The 14821-nt window shown below is 39.2% G+C and overlaps 1 protein-coding gene across 2 annotated transcripts in view; it reads left to right on the top strand.

Annotated features, from left to right (window-relative positions):
- The first annotated feature begins 50 nt into the window (after window positions 1-50).
- The window catches only part of GDAP2 (ganglioside induced differentiation associated protein 2), a 35524-nt gene continuing 20753 nt past the window's right edge, over window positions 51-14821 (top strand). The window contains exons 1-7 of one of the 2 annotated variants that reach the window (XM_081121482.1): window positions 51-255; window positions 5013-5246; window positions 6923-7062; window positions 9759-9912; window positions 10321-10409; window positions 11690-11766; window positions 14597-14756. In XM_081121482.1, coding sequence (XP_080977608.1) covers window positions 5080-5246; window positions 6923-7062; window positions 9759-9912; window positions 10321-10409; window positions 11690-11766; window positions 14597-14756 — 787 coding nt within the window. In that variant the 5' untranslated portion in view covers window positions 51-255; window positions 5013-5079. The remainder of the gene's footprint in view (window positions 256-5012; window positions 5247-6922; window positions 7063-9758; window positions 9913-10320; window positions 10410-11689; window positions 11767-14596; window positions 14757-14821) is intronic. The other variant, XM_081121483.1, reaches the window with a different exon arrangement.

Genomic DNA, 14821 nt, shown 5'->3' with positions numbered 1-14821 from the left:
TCCGCCCAACGTTCCCAAGGCTTCTAGGCGGAAATGACGCAAGAGCCGGGCTCTGATTGGCGCGTACCCTCCAGGACCGGAAGTCGGTGTTTCGCAATCGGGAGCTCTTGCAGCTGGTGATTCTGGCTTCCTGGCGCTTTGACTCGCCTCACCCGCGGAGCTCCGGGGAGAGCTGTCCGGCGATGCCGCCCGCCCGCTGGCTACGGGGAGCTTAACCCGCCCCGCCTGCCGCCCGGATGGGACCGCGGGAGTGCGGTGAGAGGCGGGGCAGAGGCCGGGAGGGGAGGCGGGGCGAGCGGGCCGGGGGCGCGGCGGGGGCGCGGCGGGCCGCACGGGACTCGTCCCGCCTGGGGGTGCGGGCGGAGGGTCTGCTCCGTCGGTTCTCTGGAAAAATGAGCCTGCTGCTGACGCGCCGTGGCGGGCGGCTTATCCAGGAGGAGAGAGGGGGTCGGCAGACCCGGCACAGGGACCCTGGCGCTGTAGTCACGGGACGGGCGCGTGCCCTGCCTGGGGTGCGGGGGAAATAGGGCGGCGGGAGCGCTGCTGGTTCTAGTCCCGGAGCGGAGTCCGTGTTGCCGCCAGGTGGACGGGGCTCCACAGGCCGGGAGCAGCTGGAGTCAGCGCGGGGTAGGCGCTGCGCCCGGCGAGCCGAGCTGCCCGGATCCCCGCAGTCCCTGGAGTGACATTGGTCTGGCGCTGTTTCCGCTCCCCGGCCGCCTGAGGAGGAAGTGACCAGCTCCGACCTCCCTCTCCCCGCGCTGGGTAATTGAGGCTCGGGGGCTCTGTCCCCTGGCGGGAACCAGCTTTTCTCTCCTACGGTTCTGCCCGCTTTTGTCGTTGGGCTGCATGGAAGTGTTCAGAAAATGAGTCCTAGTGGGTATAGCGGGGGGAAATTACAGCTAACCTCTAGCTGTACAAAGGAAACAAGCTTCTGCTTTCGCTTACTGAACAAGATAGCTGCAGCCGGCCTAGAAATTAGACTTTTACCTACAGTATCTGATTCCCTTAAGACGTTTCTTGAGTTTTTAAGACCTGTTCAGCTAGTCTTCCATATTCAAGAAAATTGCAACAGAAGAGAGTGGATATCCTGAGACCGTAGATAGATGTAACAGCGCAGATGTTTTGAAACAAGATTACTGTGGGTTGGATGGATATGAAGGGAGGACATTGTGGCAACAGGCTATTTTAAAAAGTTTGGTGGGGAAAGTTAGTTGTGTATGTTAGTTAGGTGTGTATATTAGTATCTCTTAATAGGTGACGTGCACTGTATTATAGAGAAACATGTCTGCTTCAGTAGAAAATTTAGTAGTCTACATACTATCTAGATCATACCCCTTGGATTATCTGATTCTAAGAAAGCGGTTTTACAACTGTGTAAACTGTAGATAACTAATCTCAGTACTAAATAATTTTTGTCTAGACATACAAATTCTGTCTCCTTAGAGGCTCAGTGAAAGTTTTACTACTTTGTACATTTCGATATTCCTGGTTTATTAATGAACCTTGTTTTGGGATTCACTTTGTCTTCCATCTGCCTGGTTCTCTTGTGAGTTAAATAAAATCTTGAACACATATTCATTTTTATATTTGAATGAGTCATGATTTTACCTTTTTAAAAAACTCTTAACATATTAAATATTATGAGAAAGGACAACCAAAAGTGGGAAAAAAATAATTTAATAAAAGTTGGCAAAAGAGCAGCTGTGATTGAGTGCTAAGTTTATGCATCTTACAAAATTCCCAATACATGCACTATACAAGAATATCACCCTGATTTCTTATTTAAGTGTCAAGTTGCTCGATGTATTAGTAGTTAGAATTGAAAATAGTAGAACTCTTTTCATATGAGCATGGTACTATTAACACCATTTCAGCACGTTTTGGATGTTTTTGAATTACGGTGTTAAATTTGACCTGGCCAATTGACACGGCTTAGAAATACCTTTGTTATATTCTATATTTATTGTGGACATTTTGACCGCTCGTTTGTTTTTAAGTAACTTTGAAAAAAAAAGTCATTCTTTCCATCTGTGTAGAATGACTTAAATATAATAGACTTTATGTTGGGATAGAGGTATCGTGCACAAATGTGTGATGTGCCGTGAAGCCTTAAGTATTGAAATACAAATATGTAAAGAATGGTAAACCTGTAATTTATGCAAAAACAGTGAAATGGAGCTGGTCAGAAAGAGAGGTCAAAGGCCAGGGCCAGCTGTCTCTGTCCCATCAGTAAGTATTTTGAAGAACAAATAAACAGTGGAAAGTGATACTGTGTTCTTTTGATCCAGATAGCAATCAGGTTGATTTGAGACAGTGATACAAGGTGTCCTGCCTAATTCTTTTTAGTCTTTATTTTATTTTATTTTTTAGAGAGAGGAAGTGTGTGCGGGGGTGGAGGGGTGGAGGGGTGTTGGGGTGGGGGGGAGGGGACACACACACATTGATTTTGTTGTTCCACTTATTTATGCATTACTGGTTGATTCTTGTATGTGCCCTGACCGGGAATTGAACCTGCAACCTTGGTGTATCAGACAATCCTCTAACTAGCTGAACTACTGGGGCAGAGCCTCTGTTCAATCTTGAAAAAAAAATCTAATCTCTCCAGCCAGTCCAGTTATTTATGTAAGGTACTATTTAGAAGGACTTCTTAAACTAAAAGATGACAAGATGTGTGTGTTTTTTTAAAGCAGTACTTAAAACTAAAAGATGACAAAATTTGAGAAAAAAGACAAGCTACAGTGTAATTAGAACCATTTATACTCATATATTTGAATTATAAAGGCTACATAATGATTCTTGTCTTTAGAGAACCCTTGAGATAGTATGGCTAAAAAGACAGATATGATCCATTCTGGAATCTTCTGTTTATTCCATGTAGAGTTTTTGATCCTGGGACAGAAATATCTTGCTTCAGGAGCTTTTTTTTCTTTTTTCTTTTTTTTTAAACTAAGCTTTAGTGTTTGCTTATGAGACTGTTTAAAGTATAGAACTGATCAGTTGATTTTCAGTGGAAAGCCTTGCTCCTTTGTAATGTTACCCAAAATTCTGACTGGAGCTGTAGTTTACTGTAGGCTTCCCCTCTTCCATCCTTCCTCCTCACCTGAGCCCTCTGTTTGCATTCTTTCCATCACTAGGATTCTTAATCCGAGCCTGGGAAACTTGTATGAGCTCATGTCCTCACATTTTGGGTGATGAAAGGGTCTTTATCGCTCATGTGATTTTCAAAGGGGCCTGTGACCCCAAGAATGTTAAAAATCACAGTTCCTTAAGGATCAGGAACCAGATTTTTCCTGCCTAGCTTGGCTTTGGGGCTCCATTTGCTTCATTGCCAAGGTGTGTGTGTTGGGGGGGGGGGGATTTAAATTTCTTTTTTATTAGAAAATAAATTTATGTACAGAGATGGAGAAGAAAAAAAGAATTCAGCCTTTGTTAAGTGCCATGGCACTGCCCATATAATGCCATTCAACTCTGCCCCACAGCACGGCTCTGACCAGTACTTATTGCTTGTTTACATCCAGTATCTTGTGGGTCACAATGACTTTTTAAGATCTGGAAAGAATATCCAACAAATTTGATTGACAAGAGGAGATTGGAGATAAAGGAGAACTCCTGGTGTGTACTGTCAAAGAAGATAATAGAGTTTCAGGGAGAGAGTAGTCAGGAGTAAATGCAGCTAGTAGTTGGCCAGCTCTTGGATTTGACATTTGGGGAGTTATTGTTGACTTTGAAAGGGCAGTTTTAGCCTTGCTATCGAGATGCAAGCAAAACTGCAGTAGGTTGACTAAATGGAAGAAAAGGAAGTAGCACTGCAAAACATATCACTCTTAAGTGGTAAAAAGAGGAGTTTACATTTCTGAAGCAGAAATGGGGTAGGAAAAGTTTTTTGAGAATAGGCAGGTGGGAAGGAAAGATCAAGATGTGAAGAAGACTTGAGGATAATGCTTTCTCCTAGAGAACTTGTCAAGTGCAAAAGGAGTGTAGTCTCCGCTTGTCCCCTGTTCAACTTGTGAACAGGTCAGCAGAACTTGTGGTTGCTTCCGGTTTCAAAGGCTGACTGAACACCAACTTCTGGATAAAATTAGTTTCTTTATTTCAAAATAATTTCAAAGGAGTACTTAGTATCAAATAAAAATGACATTTTCAAGCAGTTTTATGATGGTATTGATAGAGTAGGCATTTAGACAGGCATGAGCAGAGCAGGAATGATAGGCCAGGTATGAAATGTCACCAGGGAGGAACGTCCCAGGTGCCTAGCAATGGGCAAAACTAGAGAAAACAACTATTATAGGCTAGGACCTCATCCCCAGGGTGACCTTTTCTCCCTCAGCATGTCGCTAGTCATGTGGCTTAGACTCTCTTAGAGGAGGAACAAGGGGGGGGGGCGGAGAATAGTCGCAGGACTCCCTTAAGCATTAAGCCCTCAGGACAGTGAGGTCCTGATCAGCGTCTAATAATCAGGAACAAAGCCTCTGGTCTGTTGAGCACAGAGACAGAATTTTGGTCAAACTAAGATGACATTTAGGTCATAGTTGTGTTTCAGCCTCCAGGCGCAGAAAAGAAGCAAAACCAGACAAAGCGACACCGCGGCTGATAGGATCAGATACAGTCTAATGACCCCTTCCCCTAGCGCTGACCAATCAGTAGAGATCACAACCCTGAAAGGACATTCCTAAAAAGCTGATGAATGTTCTATGGAGATCGGCTCCTGAGACTTCCCCTAAAATTTTCAGCCTTTAAAAAACAGATAAAAACCCTTAAGACAAGGGAACCAGTGTGAGCACTCTCTAGAGCACGCCTTGCCTCCCCCCTTTCTTTCCTTGGGGATATATCTTTTGCTTGCTTTCTCCTCAGCAATTCTTTGTTGTACATTGATTTTTATGGACTGTTTAAGTAACAATAATAACACAATGTACTGTTAGAGCACTTCGCAGTAGAGTTTTGTTATTTGCTCTAATTGGAGTGAAGTAGTATCTGTGCTTCTCTATTAAAATATTTGTTTCTTTTCTCTTAAGTTGAAGTCTCCAGTGAATATTGAATTGCTGAAGAATTTGGGAAAAGACAAGCTGAAGTTCCCATTCCATGGATCCCTTGGGTGCACCTTCCCAGTTTGTGGATGTGGATACACTACCCAGCTGGGGTGTCTCTTGTGAAGATGAATTAAATGCTTCTGATACTGCAGTGGAAACAGACACCATTAGATCACCTTTTCTTTATAACAAGACTATCAATGGAAAAGTGATTCTTTGGTAATTTTTTTTTTTTTAAATATATCTTTATTGATTTCAGAGAGAGGAAGGGAGAGGGAGAGAGACAGAAACATCAATGATGAGAGAGTCATTGATGGCTGCAGCCCGCAACCCGGGCATGTGCTCTGACCGGGAATCGAACCCTGATCTCCTGGATCCTAAGCCGACGCTCACCGCTGAGCCACGCCTGGCTGGGCTCTTTGGTAATTTTTTGATTAAATCATATCATGATATGATGCTTTCTCAGAACTTCTTCCTAATTTCTTTCTTCTCAGAGTTTCTTCTAAACCTTTTTTTGTAAGCCCTAGCATTGTTGAAATGTTGCTTTACATAGACATGTGCCTTTTTTGAGATATAACTGACATACAATAAACTGCACACATTTAAAGTGTACAATTTGGGCCCGGCCGGGCGTGGCTCAGCGGTTGAGCATTGACCTGGGATCCAGGCGATCAGGGTTTGATTCCTGGTCAGGGCACATGCCAGGGTTGTGGGCTGCAGCCAATCAATGACTCTCTCATCATTGATTGATGTTTCTGTCTCTCTCTCTCACCCTCCTTTCCTCTTTCTGAAATCAATAAAGATATAGTTTAAATAAATAAATAAATACATAAAGGGTACAATTTGGTAAATTTTTACATATGTATATACCCATGAACCCATCATCACAATCAAGATAGTGAATATATTTATCACCCCCAAATATTTTTTTTATGTCCCTTTGTAATCCCTCCCTCCTGTCCTTCCCTGCTTCTACTTCGCCAAGCAACCACTGATCATTCTGTCACTCTACGTTAGTTTGCATTTTCTAGAGTTTTATGTAAATGGAATTATGTACTTTCTTTTAGTCTGGCCTCTTTCATTCAGTACAATTATTTGAAAGTTCATCTATGTTGTTGAATGTATTAGTAGTAATACATTAGTTTTTATAAAAAGCTTTATTGAGATACAATTCACCAATTTAAATTGTATGAGTCAGTGTTTTTTAGTGTATCACAAAGTTGTGTAATCATCACCACTGTCAATTTTAGAACATTTTCATCAACCCAAAGTTCTGTACCCTTCAGCATCACTACCCTCTACCTCCCCACCCCACACACACAATCTCTCAACTCTAGCCAACTACTAACCTACTTTCTCTTTATATAGATTTACCTACTCTGGACATTTTAATATAAATTGAATCAGTTGTGACTTAGTGTAATGTTTTTAAGATTCACCTATGTTGTAGTGTGGACAAATTCCTTCCTTTTTATGGCCAAACAATATTCCGTTGAATGGATATACCACATTTAGTTTATCAGTTCATTAGATGATGGACATTTTAGTTTTCACGTTTTGGATATTATAAATAATACTGCTGTGTCTAAACTCTTTAACCCAACCACTTCTGGCACTGTGAGCATTTTGTTATAGTGAAACAGAAATATGTAGGAAGCGTAGGAATAATATGGTTTTGTTAGTCTCAGGGTTGTAGCAATTGCATTAAAAATCTATCTAGGATGCCACATTAGTCATTCTGAGTTAGAACTACTTTTCTGCTATTGCTTAAGCTTGTGAGCTAGCAAAACCAACATTATGAAGGGAGTGAGTAGCACGTTTTGAAAGAATTAGAAACTAGCTTTCTTATCTCCCTCCTCACCCCCACACCTGCTCTTTATCTATTGTTTCCTCAGGAAAGGAGATGTGGCATTGCTGAACTGTACAGCCATTGTGAATACCAGCAATGAAAATCTTACGGATAAGAATCCTGTGTCAGAAAGTATCTTCATGCTTGCAGGGCCTGATTTGAAGGAGGAACTCCAGAAACTTAAAGGTGAGTGAATTTCCTTAGGTATTTATTGCTTAGGAAATATTTGTTTTGATATTTGAAGAAGCATATTTTGCATTTTATGTGAGAAAATTATGTAGATTTAGCTGTTTACCTGTTGTTAGAACTAAATAAAAACAGCTTTTGAAACTCCATAATGTGATAGAAGCTGAACACTGAGACTTTGAAGTTCTCAGTAAAACTCCTCTGTTATGTTCTTAAATTTTGAAATGACAGTCTTTGTAGCCAGTTAGACCTTTGGTAACATTTTCCTGGCTTTATATTTTCTTGCACTGATAATCTTTGTAAAACGACTGTTGAAAAATTTTTTTGTGCGTGATTTCATACTGAGAATTTTTTTAAAATCCTCACCCAAGGACATGTTTATTGATTTTAAAGAAAGAGAGAGAGAAATAAAAACAGTGATGTGAGAGAGAAACATCGATTGGTTGCCTCTTGTATGTGCCCAACAGGATCAAACCCAAAATGTAGGTATGTGCCCTGACCGGGAATTGAACCCACAACCTTTTGGTGTATGAGACAGCTCTCCAACCAATTGAGCCACCTGGCCAGGCTGATAGAGAATTTTTTATATACCTCCTGGACCTAGAGTATTGCACTTTTGAAATGAAATTAATTTATTGATAAACCTAATGTGTATAGCAAGCACCAACATAGTCTTTATTAATTTTGTTAACTATAACTAAAAACTTCCTCTCAATAAAGCCAAACACTTCTGTATCTTTTGGTTCCAGTTTTTTCTTGATCAGGTCCCTCCTGGACCTCCCCACCCTCTCCTCTCGAGTGCTCTCTGTGCCTGCTACACAGCTGTCATCCCAGGAAACCCATTTTTCTCTTTGATGGATTGGATCCCCCCACAATTTCCTAGGTTTCATGTCTTTCTTTTTTTCGATGCACTCTTTTATTTTTGTGGATAAGTATACAAGAGATTTCTGAGAAGGGAGCAAAAAATTACTAAGCTCTTACTTCTACCATCACACTTAATTGGCTGTTTGGTTAGAAATAGAATTCTAAGTTAGCAATTATTTTTTCACATTTTTTAAGGCATTGCTTTATTGTTTTCTGTTTTCATTTTTGCTCTTGAAATACCATGTTTTATTCTTGTTCTTGGTCTTTTGTGTGTACTGGTTTCCTCTGGAACCTCTGTGATCTTGTCTTTCTTTGTGATGTTCTCTAATTTATCAGTGACACACACGCCTTGCCGCTTGGTGTGGAGTGGGAATTCTGTTGCCTCTCTGAGTCTGGAAGTGATATCTTTCAGTTCTGAAAGATTTTTTTTGTTTTACTTCTTTAATAATTTTCTTCCCTCTGTGTTCTCTGTTCTTTCTCTGAAGAAATCCTATTGGATGTTCACCTCCTTGTATAATCCTCCAGTTTTCATACCCGTTATTTCTTATTTTCCATGTCTTTTATTTTCTGGAAGATTTCCTTTAGCTTTTATGTGTCTATTGAACTTTTTATTTCTAGTGTCATATTTTCTACTTGGCTATAACAGTTATTATGTAAGTGCTTTTTCTTGTCTCTAAATATTTCCCTTTATATAACATTCTGGTTTGGTTTCTCTGAGAGAGAGAATTTTTTGGTTTGTTTTAAAGTTTCCTTCTCTGCATTGTCTATTTTTTGAGCATTTGTTTTCCCCCCTTGTTAGACGCTTCCCTTCCTGGTGACCCTTGAGTGTCAGCTGTGTTTCAGAGGAAGGAACTGAGAATCTGATGGGAAGTTTTGTGTGTATGGGCACAGTTATTGCTTGGTGGCTCTTGAAGTAGATATGAATAGCAGCCTTGTTGTTTTGTTGGGGAACTTCCCTCAGTTCTCAGAATCTGTTGGTCCTTTGGTTTTAGTCTCTTCGTTTTCTGGAAAGGACTCTTCCAGCGGTGTAAGTGTGGGTGTCTGCATTTTAGATGCCAATTTGGAGCAAGAGATCTAGAGCTATCTCATTTGAGTATTACACTTTAAGTAAATCACCTCTCTTCATCTGTGTGTGGTTCTGGCTGGAGTCCGGAAACTCTCTAGTTCAGCGTCTGCAGAGAGTAAACCTTCCTGCTGCTGTGGTGGGAAAGCATCATCACCTTGCTGTACTGGCTGGGAAAGGTTGTTGCAATTTGACTGTTTACAATGCAAACTGTTAACTCAGCCTCCTCTTTTTAGTCCCACTTCACATTATAGCCTTCAGTAATACTTAGAACCTCCAGTTTCTGAGCCTTTTTAGTATTCAACACTAATAACAACAGTAGCTAATGCATGTGTGCACTTTGCACATTAACTCATTTAATATGTGTTACAGCAGGGACATGGTGGGCTCTGGATTTGAACTAAAGCAGTCTGTCCAGAATAGAGCACTGCCTTTCAGTACAGAACACCTTTCTTCATCTTAGTTCCCTCTTGCTGCAGGCGGTTAGGTTTCTCTGCACTGCTAAATCATTTACCTCTAGTTCATTGTCTTTCTACCTTCCAGAACTTTGATGATGCTCATCTGCTTCATGGTCTTGCCCATTCTTTTCTCTCTGTTTTCATACCTATTGTGTTGCTTCACTGTCATTTTGGGAACAGGTCAGTGTTTGTGTGGAACCCATATTTTTAACTGAAATTTCACAGCATTCTTTCTGCTTTCTGTTTTATGCATTGTTTCATTGATGTTTGTCTACTGCCACCATGACTTATATATGCTCCACTGTGCCCAGGGTGCCGTACAGGTGAAGCTAAACTGACGAAAGGATTTCATCTAGCTGCCCGGTTCATAATTCACACAGTGGGACCTAAGTACAAGAGCCGCTACCGCACAGCAGCTGAGAGTTCCCTGTACAGCTGCTACAGGAACGTCCTTCAGCTGGCAAAGTACGGCTTCCTCACTTCCTGTTCGTGGCATGCCATATACTGTTAAAGGCCCTGGTTTTAAAATGAAACCTAGCTATGGAAGGCAAAATTTGATGGATTTAGACAATTTCAGAGGACCCTGACAATAGAGTTAATTGTCTTCTCAAACTTAGCAGAGTAAAAGGAATGATTTTGGGTAATTTGAGAATTTAACTTGCTCCCATTATACTCAGTCTTTATTTGGAATATAGCTCCGCCAAATGGTGCAATTAAATTATATGTTAATATAATTATTAAATACTGCAATTTGGTTAACTATTACAGTAGATCTGTTGAAGGGACGGAATGAGAAGTTAAGCTGCATTTTTAAATTCGTTATGTATTATAAATGTTTGTAGTATAATTTTTGTGTTTTCTGTTTGATTGCAGAGAGCAATCAATGTCTTCTGTTGGATTCTGTGTCATCAATTCTGCAAAACGAGGTTATCCTTTAGAGGATGCCACACACATAGCGCTTCGTAAGTAACATTGGAGATGCTGTGCAAAAATTGCTTAGCATTCATCATGGGATTGTGGTGCTGTACATAACATGAGTCTTAACAATTTTTTACCACTGATGAAATAGTTACAGTAAAGAAAACTTGTTAACTGATCATGGCACCTGTAGGGAAGCTGGTATTGACAAAGTGCAGAGCTCTCGATTTACTTTCTCGTGTTGGCATTTCTATCCATTTGAACGGAAGATTTGCCTATTAAATTTGAGAATGATACCAAGCTAAGAAGTATGGCCAATGTATGGGGTATTTGAATCATAATTCAGAATAATCTTAACAGGTGCAGCAGTGAAATCAAAATAGATTTTATAATATCAGAGTCACATAGCACTTTGCAGTTTAAACCACAGCTGCTTTCACATGTGCTATTTGAATATATTAAACCTTGCAGTTAGGTTTAAAAAAAGACTGAGCTCAATCATTATTAGCCAAGTGTCACATATGTGATATAAAAATATGCTGTTCAGCTTGAGAGGGTCCGTGATCTCACTGAATTAGATGCAGGAGCAATCTCACTTGGTTAGGGCATGGATTCTATTGGAAACAGCACAGGAGGGACATATATCTACTGTTGAAGACGCTCCACTCTGTGCTAACTCCTCAGTATCCACACCTCTTCTTAGAGTGGGAGCTTAATAAAAAAACGATTATTATTACCAAAGTAATGCATAATCTTTGTGAAAAAATACAAAAGTATATAGAGTAAAAGTTGACTTTGTCTTAATCCTGTACCTGCAACCAACTCCCTGTGTATATACAGACATATGATTTATTAACTAGAGAGTGACATTTCTTATATATTGCCTTGTGATTTTTGGATTTAATAATTATTTCATGCATGTTTTACATGGTTATAAATACATATAATGTGTCATTAACCAAAAAATAAGTATTAGGAGCTAAAAGTCATATCCGCCAAAAAATTGCAAAGATATTTGCATGTATAAAATTCTTATTCTTTAGCCTAAAATTTGGGGCAAGGGCATGGCTTTAGTCTTAAATAGTCTTATTTAATAAGCTATTTTTAAAACTAAGATCTTTACTGCTCAAGGATTTTATAGTAAATTTATATGTTTCGTAGTTAGAGTATGTATTTTCATATATTATATTAGATCTTTTCATTGAGCAGAGACCTGAAAGAAATGAGGAGTGATCCATTACAAAAATAAAACTTTGAAGAGTTTGGTTTTTCTTCATATGGAAGTAACTTCTATTTATTGAATAATCTTTTTTTTTTCCCTTAGGCACTGTAAGGAGATTTCTAGAGATTCATGGAGAGACCATTGAAAAAGTAGTATTTGCTGTCTCTGAACTTGAAGAGGTATTTTGCTAATTATGTCGCATTATTTAAATCTTACAGATCAATATCCATTATGAATAGGGATGTAAAAATCTTTTTTTCTTTTTTTAATATATCTTTATTGATTTCAGAGAGAGAAGAAAGAAGAGGGAGAGAGAGAGATAGAAACATCAATGATGAGAGAGTCATTGATCAAGCCCACAACCCAGGCATGTGCCCTGACCGGGAATCAAACCCCGATCTCCTCGATCCTAGGTCGATGCTCAACCACTGAGCCACCCCCCGGCTGGGCGAGATGTAAAAATCTTTAACAAAATATTAGCAAAATGAATCCAGCAACGTATAAAAGGGTTATATACCATTTATCTCAGGAATGTAAGGCTGGTTCAATGTACAAAAATCAATGTTATGCACCATAGTAATAGAATAATGGATATAATAATAGTAGAATAAAGAATAAAACTGCGTGATCATCTCAGTAGAGGCAGAAAGAACATTGGACAAAGTCTAACACCCTTTCATGATAAAAGCACTCAACAAACTGGAAATAGAAGGGAACTTTTGTAACCTGATAAAGGGCATCAATGAAAGACCCATAGCTAATATTATACTTAATGGTGAAATACTGAAAGCTCTCTACCTAAGACCAAGGAACAAGACAAGGATGTCCACTGTCACCAGTTATGTTCAGCATTGTACTGCTACTAGCCAGGGCATTTAGGCAACGAGAAGAAATGAAAAGCACCCATATTGGAAATAAATAAAACTATATCTATTTGTAGATGACATGATCTTTTATATAAAAGTTCCCATTAAGTCTACAAAAATGCTATTAGAACTGATAGAGTTCAGCAGGATTACAGGACACAAGAGCAACATAAACAATAAATTGTATTTTCTATACTACCAGTGAATAATCTGAAAATGAAATTAAGAGAACAGTTCTGTTTACAATAACATCAAAAAGAATCAAATATTTAAGGCTAACCTTAACAAAACAAAAAAAAGTATAAGACATGTACAGTGAAAACTACAAAATACCTTTGAGAAAAAATTTAAAACACCTCAGTAAATAGAAAGATATCCCTGTTCATGAATTGGAAGACTTAATGTTGTTCAGATGGCAGTGTTCCCCAAGTGGTTCTACAGATTCAACAAAATATCAAAATCCCAGTGGACTTTTTTCGTAGAAATTAATAAATTGATCCTAAATTTTACATGGATATGCAAGGGACCCTGAATAGTCAAAAAAAAACTTGGGGGGGAAAAAAAACAAAGGTGAAGGATTCGCACTTAATCTGATTTGAACTTAACTCAGAGTCCAGTAATCATGACTGTGTGGCACTGGTGTGAGAATAAACATCGATCCGTGGGACAAATGCTTGACAAGGCTGCAGGACAATTCAGTGCAGAAAGAATAGTCTTATCAACTAATGGTATTGGAGCAATTGGATTTCCACATGCAAAACAAAGAAGTTGGACCACTACGTTACATTATATACAAAAATTAACTAAAAATAGATATAGGACTTAATGTAAAAGCTAAAGCTATAAAGCTGTTAGAAGAAAACATACATATAAATCTTCATGATCTTGGATTAGGCAGTAGTTTCTTAGATATGACATAAAAAGTACAAACAGCCAAAATAAATATAGATCAATTGGTCCCTAATAATTCAACAGTAAAAAGATAACTCAATTTAAAAATGGGCAAGAATTGGTATTTACCCAAAAGAGTTGAAAATGTATGTCCTCACAAAAACTTACAAAGGATGTTTATAGCAGCTTTATTCATATTTGCCAAAGCTTGGAAGAAATCAAGATGTCCTTCAGTGGGTGAATAGATAAATAAACTGTGGTACATCCACATGGTGGAATGTAGTTCCGTGCTAAAAACAAATAAGCTATTAAGCCATAAAAAGATAAAGAGGAATCTTAAATGTATATTGCTGAGTGAAAGAAGCCAATCTGAAAAGGTTACACACTATGATTCCAATTATAGGACATTTCTGGAAAAGACTATAAGATGGTGTCTTCAGTCTTACATATCTACTTTATATACTTTATACGTGAAAGATGGTATAGTATTACAGGTGACAGAATAAGAAAACTGACAAATCATGATTTTTTTAATGATTTCATTGTTTTTCTAAGCAATTCCATCATTCTTTGGTTTCTTATTCTGTTTTAGATTTTTAAAGTATAGCTGGGAATGATTGGTGGCTAATGATAAAATAATTTCTAGAGTGTTGAAAAAGATACAGGAAAAGTAAGAGAACTAAATGCCTATAATGTATCATGGATTCATAAATGAGCCCAGTGAACCAACCCATTTGGAAATTATAAGATAGAATGAGTTTCATTCTAATTTTTTAATAAAAATTTACCTTTGTTGTTTGGGAAACCTCTAAAGAAGAATAAAAGTCTTGAAATAGCATTTCTTCACAAAGAGAAGTATTAAAAAGAAATCTCAGAAACTAAACCAGGTCAGTGGACCTTGATGGCACACTGAGGACTGAGGAGGAGCATCTGAGCTGAACTTTGAAAGACAGATATTGTTAGTAAGGTGAAGTACAAGGAAGGGGACAGGAGTGGCAGGACTCGTGCATTCCAGGTTCAGTCACCTGGAATTGCCAGAACGGGAGTCATGTTTAACTAGCTAATGATGTCCTGATCTTTAACACAGAACTGATGGAGGGTCCCAGGCAGCATCTAGTCTGAGCTTGGAAGAGGTGAGGTCTTTCTGCTTGATGGAGGCTGTCTCCACAGCATTTGAACAGCACCAAGCACTGTGGGTGCTGGCTTCATTACTTCATGATTTGTCACAGAACATCTTGCTTTTCCAACACAGGCTACTTACCAAAAGCTGCTACCTCTGTACTTCCCAAGGTCATTAAAGGAGGAGAGTCGATCGTTGCCGTACCTACCTGCAGATATTGGAAATGCAGAAGGGGAGCCTGTGGTACCTGAACGGCAGATTCGAATAAGTGAGAAACCTGGCGCCCCGGAAGGTGAGTTCTACCTCTCTCAGTCTCCCTCTTACGGCAGTGAAGGGACTGATCACCAAAGAACTGGG

Source organism: Miniopterus schreibersii (assembly GCF_964146895.1).
Source record: "Miniopterus schreibersii genome assembly, chromosome: 19".
NCBI classification, from domain to species: domain Eukaryota; kingdom Metazoa; phylum Chordata; class Mammalia; order Chiroptera; family Miniopteridae; genus Miniopterus; species Miniopterus schreibersii.
Note: the sequence above shows the minus strand (reverse complement) of the source record. Positions and strands in the feature narration are given on the sequence as shown.